The sequence below is a fragment of the Rhineura floridana genome, chromosome 3 (genome assembly GCF_030035675.1).
Source record: "Rhineura floridana isolate rRhiFlo1 chromosome 3, rRhiFlo1.hap2, whole genome shotgun sequence".
In the NCBI taxonomy this organism is placed as follows: domain Eukaryota; kingdom Metazoa; phylum Chordata; class Lepidosauria; order Squamata; family Rhineuridae; genus Rhineura; species Rhineura floridana.
In genome coordinates, this window is record NC_084482.1 from 202793445 (window position 1) to 202807857 (window position 14413).

General features: G+C 46.5%; 1 protein-coding gene across 16 annotated transcripts; it reads right to left on the bottom strand.

Annotated features, from left to right (window-relative positions):
- Positions 1 to 4605: 4605 nt before the first annotated feature.
- On the bottom strand, positions 4606 to 13369 carry LOC133381169 (zinc finger protein 239-like). 16 transcript variants are annotated; one of them, XM_061619844.1, is made up of 4 exons: positions 10960 to 12804; positions 9922 to 10154; positions 9392 to 9505; positions 4606 to 7295 (listed from the first exon to the last, which is right to left on the bottom strand). In XM_061619844.1, exons 3-4 carry the CDS (start codon positions 9423 to 9425, stop codon positions 6157 to 6159), a joined length of 1173 nt encoding a protein of 390 aa, XP_061475828.1. In that variant the 5' UTR covers positions 9426 to 9505; positions 9922 to 10154; positions 10960 to 12804; the 3' UTR covers positions 4606 to 6156. The 16 variants fall into 16 exon arrangements, with proteins under 16 accessions (XP_061475828.1, XP_061475816.1, XP_061475811.1 ...); XM_061619832.1 differs by lacking the exon at positions 10960 to 12804 and adding an exon at positions 13025 to 13096 and having other exon boundaries at positions 4607 to 7322; positions 9922 to 10151; XM_061619827.1 differs by lacking the exon at positions 10960 to 12804 and adding an exon at positions 13025 to 13083 and having other exon boundaries at positions 4607 to 7322.
- Between the last annotated feature and the right edge of the window lie 1044 nt (positions 13370 to 14413).

The following is a 14413-nucleotide window of genomic DNA, read 5'->3' on the forward strand; positions in this document are numbered from 1 at the left end:
CCCAAAGTGAGGCTGCAATCCAGTAGGTGCCTACTCAGAAGTAAACTCAGTTGGGTTCAGTGGGACTTACTCCTAGGTAAGTGTATGGGATTGCAGCCTAAATCATCTGCTGAGGAAGTGACCAGGGCTTTTTCTAGGAGGAACAGAAGATAAATTTTATATATATAAAGAAATTATCTTCGGTATATATATATATAATTTCTACTCCATAACCTTCATAGAAACCAAGCAGAAGCAGATGTAAATAATCGGTTTACAAGTTGCAGGCAAGGAGTCAGGCCTATTCTACAATTTCATTCCCATCTAGGAAAAGACACTAAGCAAACTGTAGAACATGCTTTTAAGGAAACTTATGGATTCTTATTTCCCTCTGTCTATGCGCCTGTTGTCTGTGGCAGACAGCTGCACTTCAGGCTTTCCATCATGAGCCACCTGTGCCAAAATCTGGTGAATTAAAGCCCAAAACACAGGAATAAACCACAGAATAGTAGAGTTGGAAGGGGCTTGTATGGCCATCGAGTCCAAACCCCTGCTCCAGCCTTTCCCAACCAGTGTGCCTCCAGATGTTGCCGGACCACCCATCAGCCTGAGCCAGCATTGCCAATGGTCAGGAAGAATGGGAATTGTGGTCCAACAACATCTGGAGGCACACTGGTTGGGAAAGGCTGCCCTGCTCAATGCAGGAATCCGAATTAAAGCATCCCCAACAGGTGGCTGTCCAGCTGCCTCTTGAATGCCTAGAGTGTCAGAGAGCCCACCACCTCGCTAGGTAACTGGTTCCATTGTCCTACCGCTCTAACAGTTAGCATGTTTTTCCTGATGTTCAATCGAAATCTGGCTTCCTGATTTCACAGACTTCGCACTGATTCTTAAAACATACTTTGATAGATAGAAGTATTTATGATGGTTCATGTACCGGATGTGCTTCCCAACATCAGAAGTGTTTATTCCTATTTGAGAAAGAAATATAAACACAGGATTGCAAGCATGTATCTCTCTCTAACTACAGCTGCACAAAGGAATACAGGCAGGTATCACGGAATTGCCGGGATGGCGTCAGGAAGGCGAAAGCTGAGAATGAGCTGAGGCTAGTGAGAGATGCTAAAAGCAACAAAAAAGCTTTCTTCAGGTATGTCCATAGTAAAAGACAGAGAAAAGAAATGGTGGCACAGCTACTCAATGAGAATGGCAAAATGATAACAGATGACAAAGAAAAGGCAGAAGTGCTCAATTCCTACTTTGGCTCAGTCTTCTCCCAAAAAAGGGTCTATGACCCTTCCGGGAAACATGAAGTAGAAGAGGCAGGATTGGAGCTTGAGATTGATAGACAAATGGTCAAGGAATACCTAATCACTTTGAATGAGTTCAAATCTCCACAGCCCGATAAACTGCATCCTAGAGTATTGAAGGAACTGGCTGAAGAACTCTTAGAACCGCTGTCTATTATCTTTGCGAAATCATGGAGAACTGGTGAAGTGCCAGATGACTGGAGGAGAGCTAATGTTGTCCCTATCTTCAAAAAGGGCAAGAAGGAGGAAGCAGGGAACTGCAGACCAGTCAGCCTAACATCAATCCCTGGAAAAACTCTGGAGCATTTTATAAAGCAGTCAATCTGTAAGCACCTTGAAAGCAATGCAGTGATTACTAGGAGCCAACATAGATTTATGAAGAACAAATCCTGCCAAACTAATCTTATCTCATTTTTTGATTGGGTAACCTCCCTTGTAGATTGTGGGAATGCTGTGGACATAATATATGTTGACTTCAGCAAAGCTTTTGACAAAGGGCCCCATGATATTCTGATTAGCAAGCTAGCTAAATGTGGGCTGGATGGAACAACTATCAGGTGGATCCACAGTTGGCTCCAGAATCGTACTCAAAGAGTGCTTATCAATGGTTCCTTCTCGAACTGGGTGGACGTAACAAGTGGGGTACCACAGGGCTCGGTCCTGGGCCCAGTGCTCTTCAACATTTTTACTAACGACTTGGATGAGGAGATACAGAGCATGCTTATTAAATTTGCAGATGATACAAAATTGGGGGGCATAGCTAATACCGTGGAAGACAGAAAGTAAATTCAAAGGGACCTTGATAGGCTAGAACATTGCGCTGAAAACAACAGAATGAAATTCAACAGGGATAAATGCATAGTTCTACACTTAGGAAAAAGAAACCAAATGCACAGTTATAAGATGGGGGATACTTGGCTCAGCAATACGACATGTGAAAAGGATCTTGGAATTGTCATTGATCACAAGCTGAATATGAGCCAACAGTGTGATGTGGCTGCAAAAAAGGCAAATGCTATATTAGGCTGCATTAACAGAAGTATAGTTTCCAAATCATGTGAAGTACTAGTTCCCCTCTGTTCAGCACTGGTAAGGCCTCATCTTGAATACTGCGTACAGTTCTGGTCTCCACGCTTCAAGAAGGATGCAGACAAACGAACAGGTTCAGAGGAGGGCAACAAGGATGATCAGGGGAGTGGAAACAAAGCCCTATGAGAAGACACTGAAAGAATTGGGCATGTTTAGCCTGGAGAAGAGAAGACTGAGGGGAGATATGATAGCACTCTTCAAGTACATGAAAGGTTGTCACATAGAGGAGGGCCAGGATCTCTTTTCGATCGTCCCAGAGTGCAGGACACGGAATAATGGGCTCAAGTTTCAGGAAGCCAGATTTCAACTAGACATCAGGAAAAACTTCCTAACTGTTAGAGCCATACGACAATGGAACTAATTACCTAGAGAGGTAGTGGGCTCTCCAACACTGGAGGCATTCAAGAGGCAGCTGGACACCCATCTGTTGGGAATGCTTTGATTTGGATTCCTGCATTGAGCAGGGGGTTGGACTTGATGGCCTTATAGGCCCCTTCCAACTCTACTATTCTATGATTCTCTGATTTGGCAACCCCCAAATTAATTTTGTGGACTTCCAGAAATACACATGTGAAGGATTGCCAGGGACCACCCCATAGCACATTGGGCTTCCTCCCTGCTTAGAGGCAGGATCAGGGCCCCCATCAACATCCTTTGACTTGCTGGCAAAGGATGGAGAGGAGAGTCTGCTGGCAGAAAAAGCATGCAGCTTCCCCTTCTGTGATGGATGACCTGAGGAAGCAAATAGGAAACAACTGGAGCCAGCTGATGACTTTCGAGACTTCAGAGCGGTAGGTAAGAGAGACTCGGGAGGAAGACATTGTTGAGCAACAAAGGAAAGGGCTACTAAAATGATCAAGGGCTTGGAGCAGCTCCCCTACGAGGAAAGAATGCAGCACTTGGGGGCTTTTTAGTTTGGAGAAAAGGCGAGTCAGAGGTGAGATGATAGACATATATAAAATTATGCATGGCATGGAGAACGTGGATAGAGAAATGTTTTCCCCCTCTTTCATAACACTAGAACTCATGGACATCAAATAATGCTGAACGTTGGAAGATTCAGGACACACAGTGCACAGTTAAACTATGGAATTCACTCCCACAGGAGCCAATTTGGATGGCTTTAAAAGAGGATTAGACAAATTCATGGAGGGTAAGGCTATCAGGAGAGCCAGTGTGTAGTGGTTAAGGTGTTAGACTATGACCTGGGAGACCAGGGTTTGAATCCCCATAGCCATGAAGCTCACTGGGTGACCTTGGGCCAGTCACTGCCTCTCAGCCTCATGAAAACCCTATTCATAGGGTCGCCATAAGTCAGAATCGACTTGAAGGCAGTACATTTACATTTTTAAGGCTATCAATGAATACTAGCCATGATGGCTATGCTCTGGCTTTGTAGTCAGAGGCAGTATGCTCCCAAATACCAGTTGTTGCTGGAAATCGCAGGAGGGAGTGCTCTTTGCACCCAGGCTTCCCATGAGCTACTGATTTGCCACCATGAGAACAGGATGCTGGACTAGATGGGCCACTGGTCTGATCCAGCAGGGCTCTGCTTATGGGAAGGGGGTGACAACAGACGGGCTGGCGGGCAGGTATCCATCTGAATCAAGTACAAGGCAAGTGGGGAAGTAGACTCCAACAGAGCTTGAACGGAGTTCCTTCCACGCACTCCTTTGCCTCAGTCGCCAAAAAGGTGGGAAGGTCCTGGAAGTGAACGGCTGGACTTCACCGACTGGTTGCCAAACTGCTCGGGAGAGGTATCCCAGGCATTGGTGTGCCCCTAATAAGAGTAGGGTTGCCAGGCTCAGGGCCTGAGAATGATTCTGCATATTTAAGAGAAGAGAAAATTCAGCCAAGTGCAGGTTTTCTTGCAACACTGTAATGGGAAAAACCACAACATCAGGAAAAACGTCTTAACTGTTAAAGTGGTATGACAATGGAACCAATTGCCTAGGGAGGTAGTGGGTTCTTCAACACTGGAGGCATTCAAGAGGCAGCCATACGACAATGGAACCAATTACCTAGGAAGGTAGTGGGCTCTCCAACATTGGACTGGACACCCATCTTTTGGGAATGCTTTGATTTGGATTCCTGCATTGAGCAGGGGGTTGGACTTGATGGCCTTATAGGCCCCTTCCAACTCTACTGTTCTATGATTCTATGATTCCTGACCAATACTCTCATATTACTGAATTAAATGGTACACTGTAATTTTGTTCTGTATGGTATTTTATTTTGAAACACTGAAGCTCAAAATCAATTACTGTAAGGTGACATTGATTTTATGTTGGGAAAGGTTTGTAAGAAACATAAAAAGCTGAAACATGTTGCTTGCATAAGTATTCAACCCGTGCTGTGGAAGCTCCCAGTTTACACAGATGGAAGAAATTGCCCTACTGAGGACACAATACCACTGGCCTCCACCTGTGAACCATTAAAGTTGCTGTCACATTGGCAGGATAAAAACCTGACTCCTTCCTTTCCATTATTCTTATCCTCTCCTCCTAATCCTCCCCAATAATCATTGCCCAGTGAATGGGCAGTCCCCCTGCACTGCTGAAAAGGCCCTTGGAAGAATGAGTGGTCTTTCGAAGAAAGGTACCATAGACTGTGCATCTTAGGAGCCTAGACTTCCCTATCAAAATAATCACAGCTATGCTCCGAAAAGCAAATCTAGTGCCTGCTGACTGTCTCCACTGGAAAGAATATTCCCCAGGTGGATTAGTGTAGAATATCTGGCTTTGTGAAAAATCAGAAGATCAGAGTCTTAAACCTGGTTTCTCAAAGCAGCTTTAGACACTGAGTAAACATCTGTATGGTTCACTGATGCTAGTAAGATCTCCAAGTACTGAAACGGTTTCTCTTCTGTGTGTGGTCTGTTAACAACAAATCAGGTCTGGAAGTTGACTGAAGCTTTTTCTACACTCCATATATTGTTTTACAGGGCTGTTGTAAGGATCAGGGCTAGATAATGCATGTGAAGTTTGAAAACCTTAAAAACACGGTATAAATATGAAGTATTATCAAGAAGGAGAGGAGCATCCCAGTCTTGAATGCACTGCATGGAAGCCCTGTTGATTCAGAGGGAGTGTACTCCCAGATAATAACGCTTGTCCTCTGGTTAACAAGATCTTGCAAGTCTGAAGGCTTCCTAGCCCTTGCCTAGTGGGAGCCCACAAGCACGACATGAGGGCAATAGCTCCCTCATGATGTTACTCCCCAGGGACTGATATTCTCAGGAATGGTGCCTCTGATCCCAGATGTAGTTTATATAGTTTATAGGAGTAAGAACATACTTTGGACACATCATGAGAAGACCTGATTCACTAGAAAAGACAATAATGCTGGAAAAAACAGAAGGGAGTAGAAAAAGAGGAAGGCCAAACAAGAGATGGATTGATTCCATAAAGGAAGCCACAGACCTGAACTTACAAGATCTGAACAGGGTAGTTCACGACAGATGCTCTTGGAGGTCACTGATTCATAGGGTCGCCATAAGTTGTAATCGACATGAAGGCACATAACAACAACAACAAAGAACATTACTCCTATATTGATATATATACTCCATATATTGATATAGTTCCACCAAAATATTAAGAAGCTGTATCAGTTCCTCATACATTTATGATTTTGTCCATGTGAGTTGTTTCATGTGAATTACGGCTTGAACACTGAGTAAAACTCTTAGTAGACACTAAGCATTCATATGATTTATCTTGTGTGGATTCTTTGATGTAAAGCAGAGGCTCCACTCTCTCTGAAGCTCTGTATGCATTTAAATGGTTTCTCCTGTGTGGGTTGTTTGATGTTTATTAAGGGCTGCAGTCCAGGTGAAGCTCTTTCCACACTCTATGCATTTATATGGTTTCTCACCTGTGTGGGTTCTTTGATGTCTAGTTAGTTGTCCGCTGTCACTGAAGCTCATTCCACATTCCATACATTGATAAAGCTTCTCACCCAGATGGCTTCTTAGATGCACATTAAGATATCCAGACTGACTGAAGCTCTTTCCACACACCATGCATTTATATGGTTTCTCATCCGTGTGGGTTCTTAGATGTGTACTAAAGTTTCCACTGTGACTGAAGCTTTTCCCACACACTACGCATTTATATGGTTTCTCCCCCGTGTGGGTTCTTAAGTGTGAAGTAAGATGATGAGACCGACTAAAGCTCTTTCCACATTCCATACATTCATAAGGCTTCTCCCCTGTGTGGCTTCTTTGATGTAAAGCAAGGGTTCCACTCTGACTGAAGCTCTTTCCACATTCAGCGCATTTATATGGTTGGTCCCCTGTGTGGATTTTTACGTGTGAATTAAGATGATCAGAACGACTGAAGCTCTTTCCGCATTCCATACATTTATATCCTTTCTCTCCTGTGTGGATTTTCTGATGTTTATTTCGACTTCCTCTATCACTGAAGCTCCGTCCACATTCCATACATTCATATGGCTTCTCCCCTGTGTGAGTTCTTTGATGGGAATTAAGGTTACCCCTCCTACTGAAGCTCTGTCCGCACACCAGGCATTCATATGGTTTCTCCCCCGTGTGAATTCTTTCTTGTGAGGTAAGGTTTCTGATCAGTCTGAAGTTTTTCCCACACTCCACGCAGTTGCACTGGTTCTCTCCTGTGTCAGTTCTGCAGCTTCTGTTTAATACCGATTTGCCTTTGAATATTTTTGCACACACAGGATACTTTTCCCATCTCTTTCCTTTGTGCTCTGGGTTCAGGACTTCATGGATGTCAGTGCACTTAGAAACAGAGGGTTTCTTCATCCCGTTCTTCAATTGGTTTCTTGCATGCCTTTTTGGTCTCCTTTGATTTCGAGTTGTCTCTTTTCCCACATCATCCTCAGTTGTTTCTGATGACATCACAAAAGGCTCTCTAGATTTCTCATTGAACTGGCCATCACCTGCTTGGGAGGGGGGGAAAGTATACCCTATAAGGAGTTGAAGACAGAAACTGGATTATATAAGAGTTCAAGCACAATTCACTGATTCTCTATTCTCAGCACCTCCAAGATTCTCCCATTTCCTCTCTGTATACCCCGCTGAAACCTGCCACTTTTTGAATACACTCCTGCCTCAGACAAGAACATGGATTTAAATGCCATTTTGCTGCATTTCCCACTTGATTTCAGTAGGCACAACCTTGTATGGATTCCCCCCCTCCTTTGAGACAATGGTGCTAATCTCCACAAGATTATATATTGAGAAGGGGGAAAACACAACAGCAGCAAGGCTTGTGTCAGAAGAGAGAGACCAACTTCCATAAAACTCTCTGTTCTGTGGTTCTAATTAATTTGGATGCAGCTAGAAGAGTAGATGGTCAGATGCAAAGGCTGTGAGTTGCATTGCTGTTCTGGACTGCAAGGGGAATTCCTTGCCAGTCTGTTCCCATTATAAACTTTCCCTCAGTGAGTAGATTCTTTCTGTCTATTCTTCTTGGGCTTCCAGCTAGGCAGGACCCGAGACATGGGGAAACTGGCTGTCAGACCGAGAAGTCCTTTTATGATGAGACTCAATTAATTTCCATTATTTTAGAGAAAGGCAGCCTGTGCAGGGACTGCGAGGCTGCAGTTCTGGTCACAGTAAGAGATACGAGCAGCCTGCACTAGAACCCCTTTGGCCAGTTGCTGCTTTTCTCTATCTGCAAGTCTGTCATCCGAGACTCGGGGACTCAGCTAGTCTTTACCCTCACTTTCCCTCTCTTCAGATTCCCAGCCCCATCAAGTCCTCCTTTCTTAGGGGGGGAATCTGCTCAATTTCTTCTCCTTGCTATACTCTTCTCTTCCCACTTGCCTGATCTCACCCCCAAAACCTATATCCCCAATCCTTCAGTACCCAGAGCCACCCACTACTATTTTCCCCCCACAACCAGGACTTTCCCTTCGCTCCCAGCCCATCCTTGCACCAAAATCTCCCACTTGCCCTAAAGACATCTCCAGTCACTACTCCCGTCACAATCACTATTCAATCTCCTTTTTCCATCTGGAAATCTCCCCTTGGATCTCTAAAGGAAGTGGCTCTAGGCAGCTTCTATCTTCCTTTAGTTACCATCCTAGGCCTACCAAGTCATTTTAAAGTCTGCCTAGGTATTATTCTCCTGGGATCTTGGAATTTAACCTTTTACTTGAGTTAGGTTGACAGAAAACAATAATTTATTATTCAAAAGGGGTACGTTTGCACAGACACACCGCTAAGCAGGCTACAGCAGGCTCCAAGACACCTCAGACGTTTTACATGTTGTTTGTTTGGCTCCCCGCTTGGCCTGGGTGCTTAATGCTGAGCCAGGCAGAGCCACATATTTGACATCATGTGTTGGGTCCCTCATGCCATCTGTGGGGACCTACCGTCCTCCTGAGTTAACATTCCAGCCCTGATGTTATGGAACAGACGCCTCCTTTCCTGCTCAGTGTGTGAGATCAGGGCACGGGCCAATCTCTTACAGCAGGGATGGGGAACTGATGGCCCTCCACATGTTGCTGGCCTTCAACTCCCATCAGCCCCGGTCAACATGGGAAACGGTTAGGGGTGATGGGAGACCAGCAACATCTGGGAGGGCCATGTTACGGAAGGTCTGCACATACAGAGAAAACTAGCGTCTCAGGGCTTCAACTGGGGAAGAAGCCACTCCGGTAAAAAACAGTTTTCTATGTGCAGTGAGCTTGTTTCTTTCTTTTAGTAGTATGGGGGGATGGGGGGGATACACCCTGGCAGGCCCCACCAGGAAACTATTGGAGAGGACTGGGCCAAAGGAGGTGGCCAATGAGGCACTGTGCTTGTATCGGGGATAAGTCATGGACACAGCAAGTATCCCCTCTCCAAAAATGGATTGTCATACTTTTCAAAATGGCGGCAGCTAAGCTGAGGTCCAGCACAGCGTGGCAGGCATGTCCAGAGCAAAGCCTCCCATTTTCACATTGGCGTCTCTACAGCGCAGTAACGAATACCAGGAAGAGGAATTCATCCCTTCCACATCTGTCAACCAGGGGAAAACCACCCTTACCCTGAGAGCTCTTATCATCCTGATCCTCCCGCATGACTTCCTCGTCTCTGGATCTGGGAGATCTCACTCCCTCTTGGTGAAACACACAGCCGAGCCCTCAAAGGCTACCAGCCACTGAAAGAAAGTGAGAGAAAACTCTACTGAGAAATAATCTCTCCTGCGTACGTTCGCTTACACACCAAAATGAACTCTGTCCAGACACCACTGAGCTCACTTTGAGTGGGGAAGGGATCACTCTTCAAGCATGAAAAGGGACATAAGAGTCGGCTGGATCAGGACAATGGCCCATCCAGTCCGGCATCCTGTTCTCACAGTGGCCAAACAGCTGTGTATGGGAAGACAGCATGCAGGATCTGAGCATAAGAGCACTTGCCCCTCCTGTGGTTTCCGGCAACTGGTATTCAGAAGCATCCTGCCTCCAACCGTGGAAACATTATGCCTCTTCAAGCATTATGAACAAATGCCTGAGGCGTAAAATGGGTAGAAGGAGCGGGCCCACGTGCAACCGTCCACACCTCTAACACACCCACCTAGGCAAGGAGCACCTGGCCAATCCCACCTTCAGCGAGCAAGGAGGTCTGAAGGAGGCCTTGTCATCACCTTCAGCTGAACGTATGTACAATCCTCCTCATGACTGGAAGCTTCCTACCAAAGTGCACTCGTGTAGGACTCCACTGGTGACCCAGCCCTTCTGTTGTTGCATCTGGCACAGCTTGAAAGATAAAATGACCTGAGGCTGCAGCCTTAAACGCAGAGGGACCTGCTGAAAAATTAGCAATGCATAGGATTGCACTGGCTAGATCCGAGTTGGTGACAATTTCACAGTGCTTTTTGTCTTTGAAGTACATCCCCCAAGCACAGGTATGTGCATCTGTCTCTCTGGTACTGGAGGGCTTTTATAAATAGGAAGGGAACAGCCTTGCTCTCTACCCTGGAGGTGAAGCACTATACCGACACTTCCTTCCTTTCCCTGTGCTAATCTTGTGGACCAGTGGTCCACCAGCTTCATTCACGTGGTCCGCAGCGTGACCGCAAAAATGCAGTTGAAAAGTCATACAGCACCTATCACAGAGCATTGCCGCTGCTACAACAGGCAGAAAAATCACGAAGTGGTCTGTGGGGAAAGAAATAGGGACCGCTGCTCTAGGCCTACCTCTTGGTCCCTATCTTTCCTAGATAGCTATAAAAACATCAGACACACGGCTGGGTTTAAGGAAGGACTGGCCATAGAAATCAAGAGACAAAGCCAAGATTTTTCTATTTTTGTCACTGGGCTGCAAGCAGCCTGCCCCTCCCCCCCAAAAAATACGAAACAAAGACAGGAGACCCCTGCATTTCTAGCTTGGGTTTTACTGAATGTACGGCGTTCATTTCTAAAAACCTGAGCATCAGGCTTCTGTGTGCAAATGAGACCTGGAATAGTCCTGGGGGGGGATTTGAAGGAACCGCTAAGGTTGCTTGAACTTTTCTGCAACCAGAGGAGTGTTTTGTTTGGGGGATTCCATAGGGGCTAGAACATCTACCCCCCATACCCTAGATTTGACATATAAAAAATGAGTGCTACTCACTTTCTCTCTCTGCACACCCCGTAGCTGTGGTACGGGTGTAACAGTGAACTACACAGCAGGGTTGTTGTATCATCTTTTGTTAGATGCCATCCTCCTCTTTCCACTCCACCACATCCCTGTTGTGCTGCTGATCCCGAGGGGGAGAGGCATGAGGGGGAAACTAGGCACCTCTGGGTCTCCTAATGCTGTTGTCACTGAGTGGTGTAAAACGAAAGTGAGGAACCTCTGGCCCTCCCAACTTTGCTGGACTCCTACTCCCATCATTCCTGACCACTGGCCATGCTGGCGGGGGGGGGAGAGCAGATACTGGAGTCCAACAACGTTTGGAGAGCCACAAATTCCCCACCCCATCTATAATGGGAGAATCTAGGTCTGGGGCAGCTGAGGGGTCATGTTCAGGCTTGAGGTATGGGACAGAAGCCATGATGGGAAGACCTTCATTCTTTTTCCATATTTGGGTTTCATGGCTCTGACTACTATATGCTTCCTCAAGCTTTTCAGGCATGATAAATGGACCACATAAATACATAATTTTCCACTTCCCTGTGTTATTTTCCTTCATGTTCCATTTGCTTCAAGGAGCCTAACCTAGAAACGGCCTCACATTTAGGCCCTCAATAGCTTTCCAACCTCCTCCTGCAGTTTCTTCCAGTCTATGCCTGGGAATGTCGTGCCTCTCCCACAATACAGTGTAGTGATCTTGGTGTCCCCTCCACCCTGTGAAGGAGGATGCATTGAGAAGGGGATTGGTTCACGGTAACCAACTGAGGTCCACAGCCCAGTGGGGCTTTGAGCCTGGGTCCCTCTTTAATCACTACACCACACAGAGTCTCACCCTGGCCCACCTTGCAGGGTTGTTGTGAGGACCACTCAGGTATTCTGCAATGTACCCTCTATAGCCCCACAAAGACCTCCAGCCGTGAATGTTCTCAGGCAAGTGGCGACACTGGGCATAAGCAAAGCTGGCACCAGCAGAGAAGAACCCACAGCCTCAGCCACACTCAGCTCCCAGTCCTCAAATGGGTGCGAGATGCATTTGGCAACTTTTAAATAAACTATATTTTTAAATAAATTGTTATCACTGCCCTCCACAGCACAGAGTCCCACCACACTCTCAAGAGGATGTCTGCAGAAGCCCCTCCCAACACCCAGTCCAGTGAGGAGAGGCATTTATTTCCCACAATCCCTGCCTTGAGTCTTTAGAAGGTAAACAAAACCCTAGCAAAAGAAGCTCAAGGATGGCTCCCTTCCAGCCTCTGACCCATAAAAACAACAGGGCTATCCCTCCTCCAGCTGTTTCCTTCCTCTCATGGCCTGTAGAGACAATGCAAGTTTGTGGTCTGTTTCGTTACAAGCCCTCCTTGGAGATCACCCTAGTCCCCTTGGGCATTACAGCGGGGAGAGTGCATGGGTGCAGCGAGGACAGCCTTCTTTCATTGGAGGAGGAAGGAGAAGAGAAAGAGCCCCCTCCTCCTCCCTCGCACCCCTACGCATAACACAGAAGCTCCCCATAAGTGTAGCCATCCAGGCTTTGGGGTGTGTGTTTGTGTGTCTTAAACACTTCTTTTGGGAGCCAGGTCCCAGCAGGGTCCCTATGTCTCCAGCATCCTATGAGCCAATCGGCATGACAGGGGAGCGTGTTCGCCCCTGAGAAGAGTCTTCTAAAGCAGTATTCAAACCTGGCCAGGTGATTCTATAAGAGGGTTTTATAAATTGAGAAGGGGGCGTGGCTGTGACTATTATGAAGGGACCCTGCACTTCTGAATTTGCCGCTACACTACCGGTTCTCCCCAACCAACTCCCTTGCACCCAAAGCACCCCGCCTCCCCAGCTCATGGCGACTGAACTGACTTCCAAAGTGAGCTTCAAGCAGGAGCCTCCAATCGAAACCACGCAGCTGGGCAGGGCAGATCAGTCCCTGCCCGGGATTCCCAGGGGAACCAGACAGAGGCTCTCTATTACTCCCCCCCTCTCACTTCACGCAAAAGCTTCCCCCGCGGCACCTTTTGGCTTTTCCTCCTCTTCTCTGCGCGCATCAGCCCTTCCCTCCCCCACCCCATCTCACCAGGCTTATTCCTCTGCCAGGAACAAAAGGAAGCGCATTCACTATTATCTTCCCCTCCTTTTAAACGTCCCTGCTTCTCTAGGAAGCAGGGCTCAGTTCGTTTAACCCTTGGAAGGTCCAGTGGTAGAAACACTCTCCCTCCGTCCCCCCCCTTCCTTCCCCAAATCGTTCAACTACTGTTGAAAGAGGCCTATTTATTTTATTTGTTATTTAAAATATTTCTATCCCGCCCTTCTACCTTCTAATATGGCACTCATGGCGGCTTACAAAAATAAAGGTCTTGAAAGGTCCGGCTTTGCCTCCTCCTCCACCGCAGTCCATTCCCCAAAGTGAGGCTGCAATCCAGTAGGTGCCTACTCAGAAGTAAACTCAGTTGGGTTCAGTGGGACTTACTCCTAGGTAAGTGTATGGGATTGCAGCCTAAGTCATCTGCTGAGGACGTGACTAGGGCTTTTTCTAGGAGGAACCGAAGATAAATTTTATATATATAAAGAAATTATCTTCGGTATATATATATATATTCTACTCCATAACCTTCATAGAAACCAAGCAGAAGCAGATGTAAATAATCGGTTTACAAGTTGCAGGCAAGGAGTCAGGCCTATTCTACAATTTCATTCCCATCTAGGAAAAGACACTAAGCAAACTGTAGAACATGCTTTTAAGGAAACTTATGGATTCTTATTTCCCTCTGTCTATGCGCCTGTTGTCTGTGGCAGACAGCTGCACTTCAGGCTTTCCATCATGAGCCACCTGTGCCAAAATCTGGTGAATTAAAGCCCAAAACACAGGAATAAACCACAGAATAGTAGAGTTGGAAGGGGCTTGTATGGCCATCGAGTCCAATCCCCTGCTCCAGCCTTTCCCAACCAGTGTGCCTCCAGATGTTGCTGGACCACCCATCAGCCTGAGCCAGCATTGCCAATGGTCAGGAAGAATGGGAATTGTGGTCCAACAACATCTGGAGGCACACTGGTTGGGAAAGGCTGCCCTGCTCAATGCAGGAATCCGAATTAAAGCATCCCCAACAGGTGGCTGTCCAGCTGCCTCTTGAATGCCTACAGTGTCAGAGAGCCCACCACCTCGCTAGGTAACTGGTTCCATTGTCCTACTGCTCTAACAGTTAGCATGTTTTTCCTGATGTTCAGTCGAAATCTGGTTTCCTGATTTCACAGACTTCGCACTGATTCTTAAAACATACTTTGATAGATAGAAGTATTTATGATGGTTCATGTACCGGATGTGCTTCCCAACATCAGAAGTGTTTATTCCTATTTGAGAAAGAAATATAAACACAGGATTGCAAGCATGTCTTTCTCTCTAACTACAGCTGCACAAAGGAAGAGTACAGGCAGGTATCACGGAATTGCCGGGATGGCGTCAGGAAGG

Coding starts and splice junctions, on each gene's coding strand:
- LOC133381169 (XM_061619842.1), bottom strand. CDS start 9,425: ATGCGGGAGGATCAGGATGATAAGAGCTCTCAGG. Junction 7,323..9,391: donor GGATGATAAGAGCTCTCAGG/GTAAGGGTGGTT, acceptor AACTCCTTATAG/GGTATACTTTCCCCCCCTCC.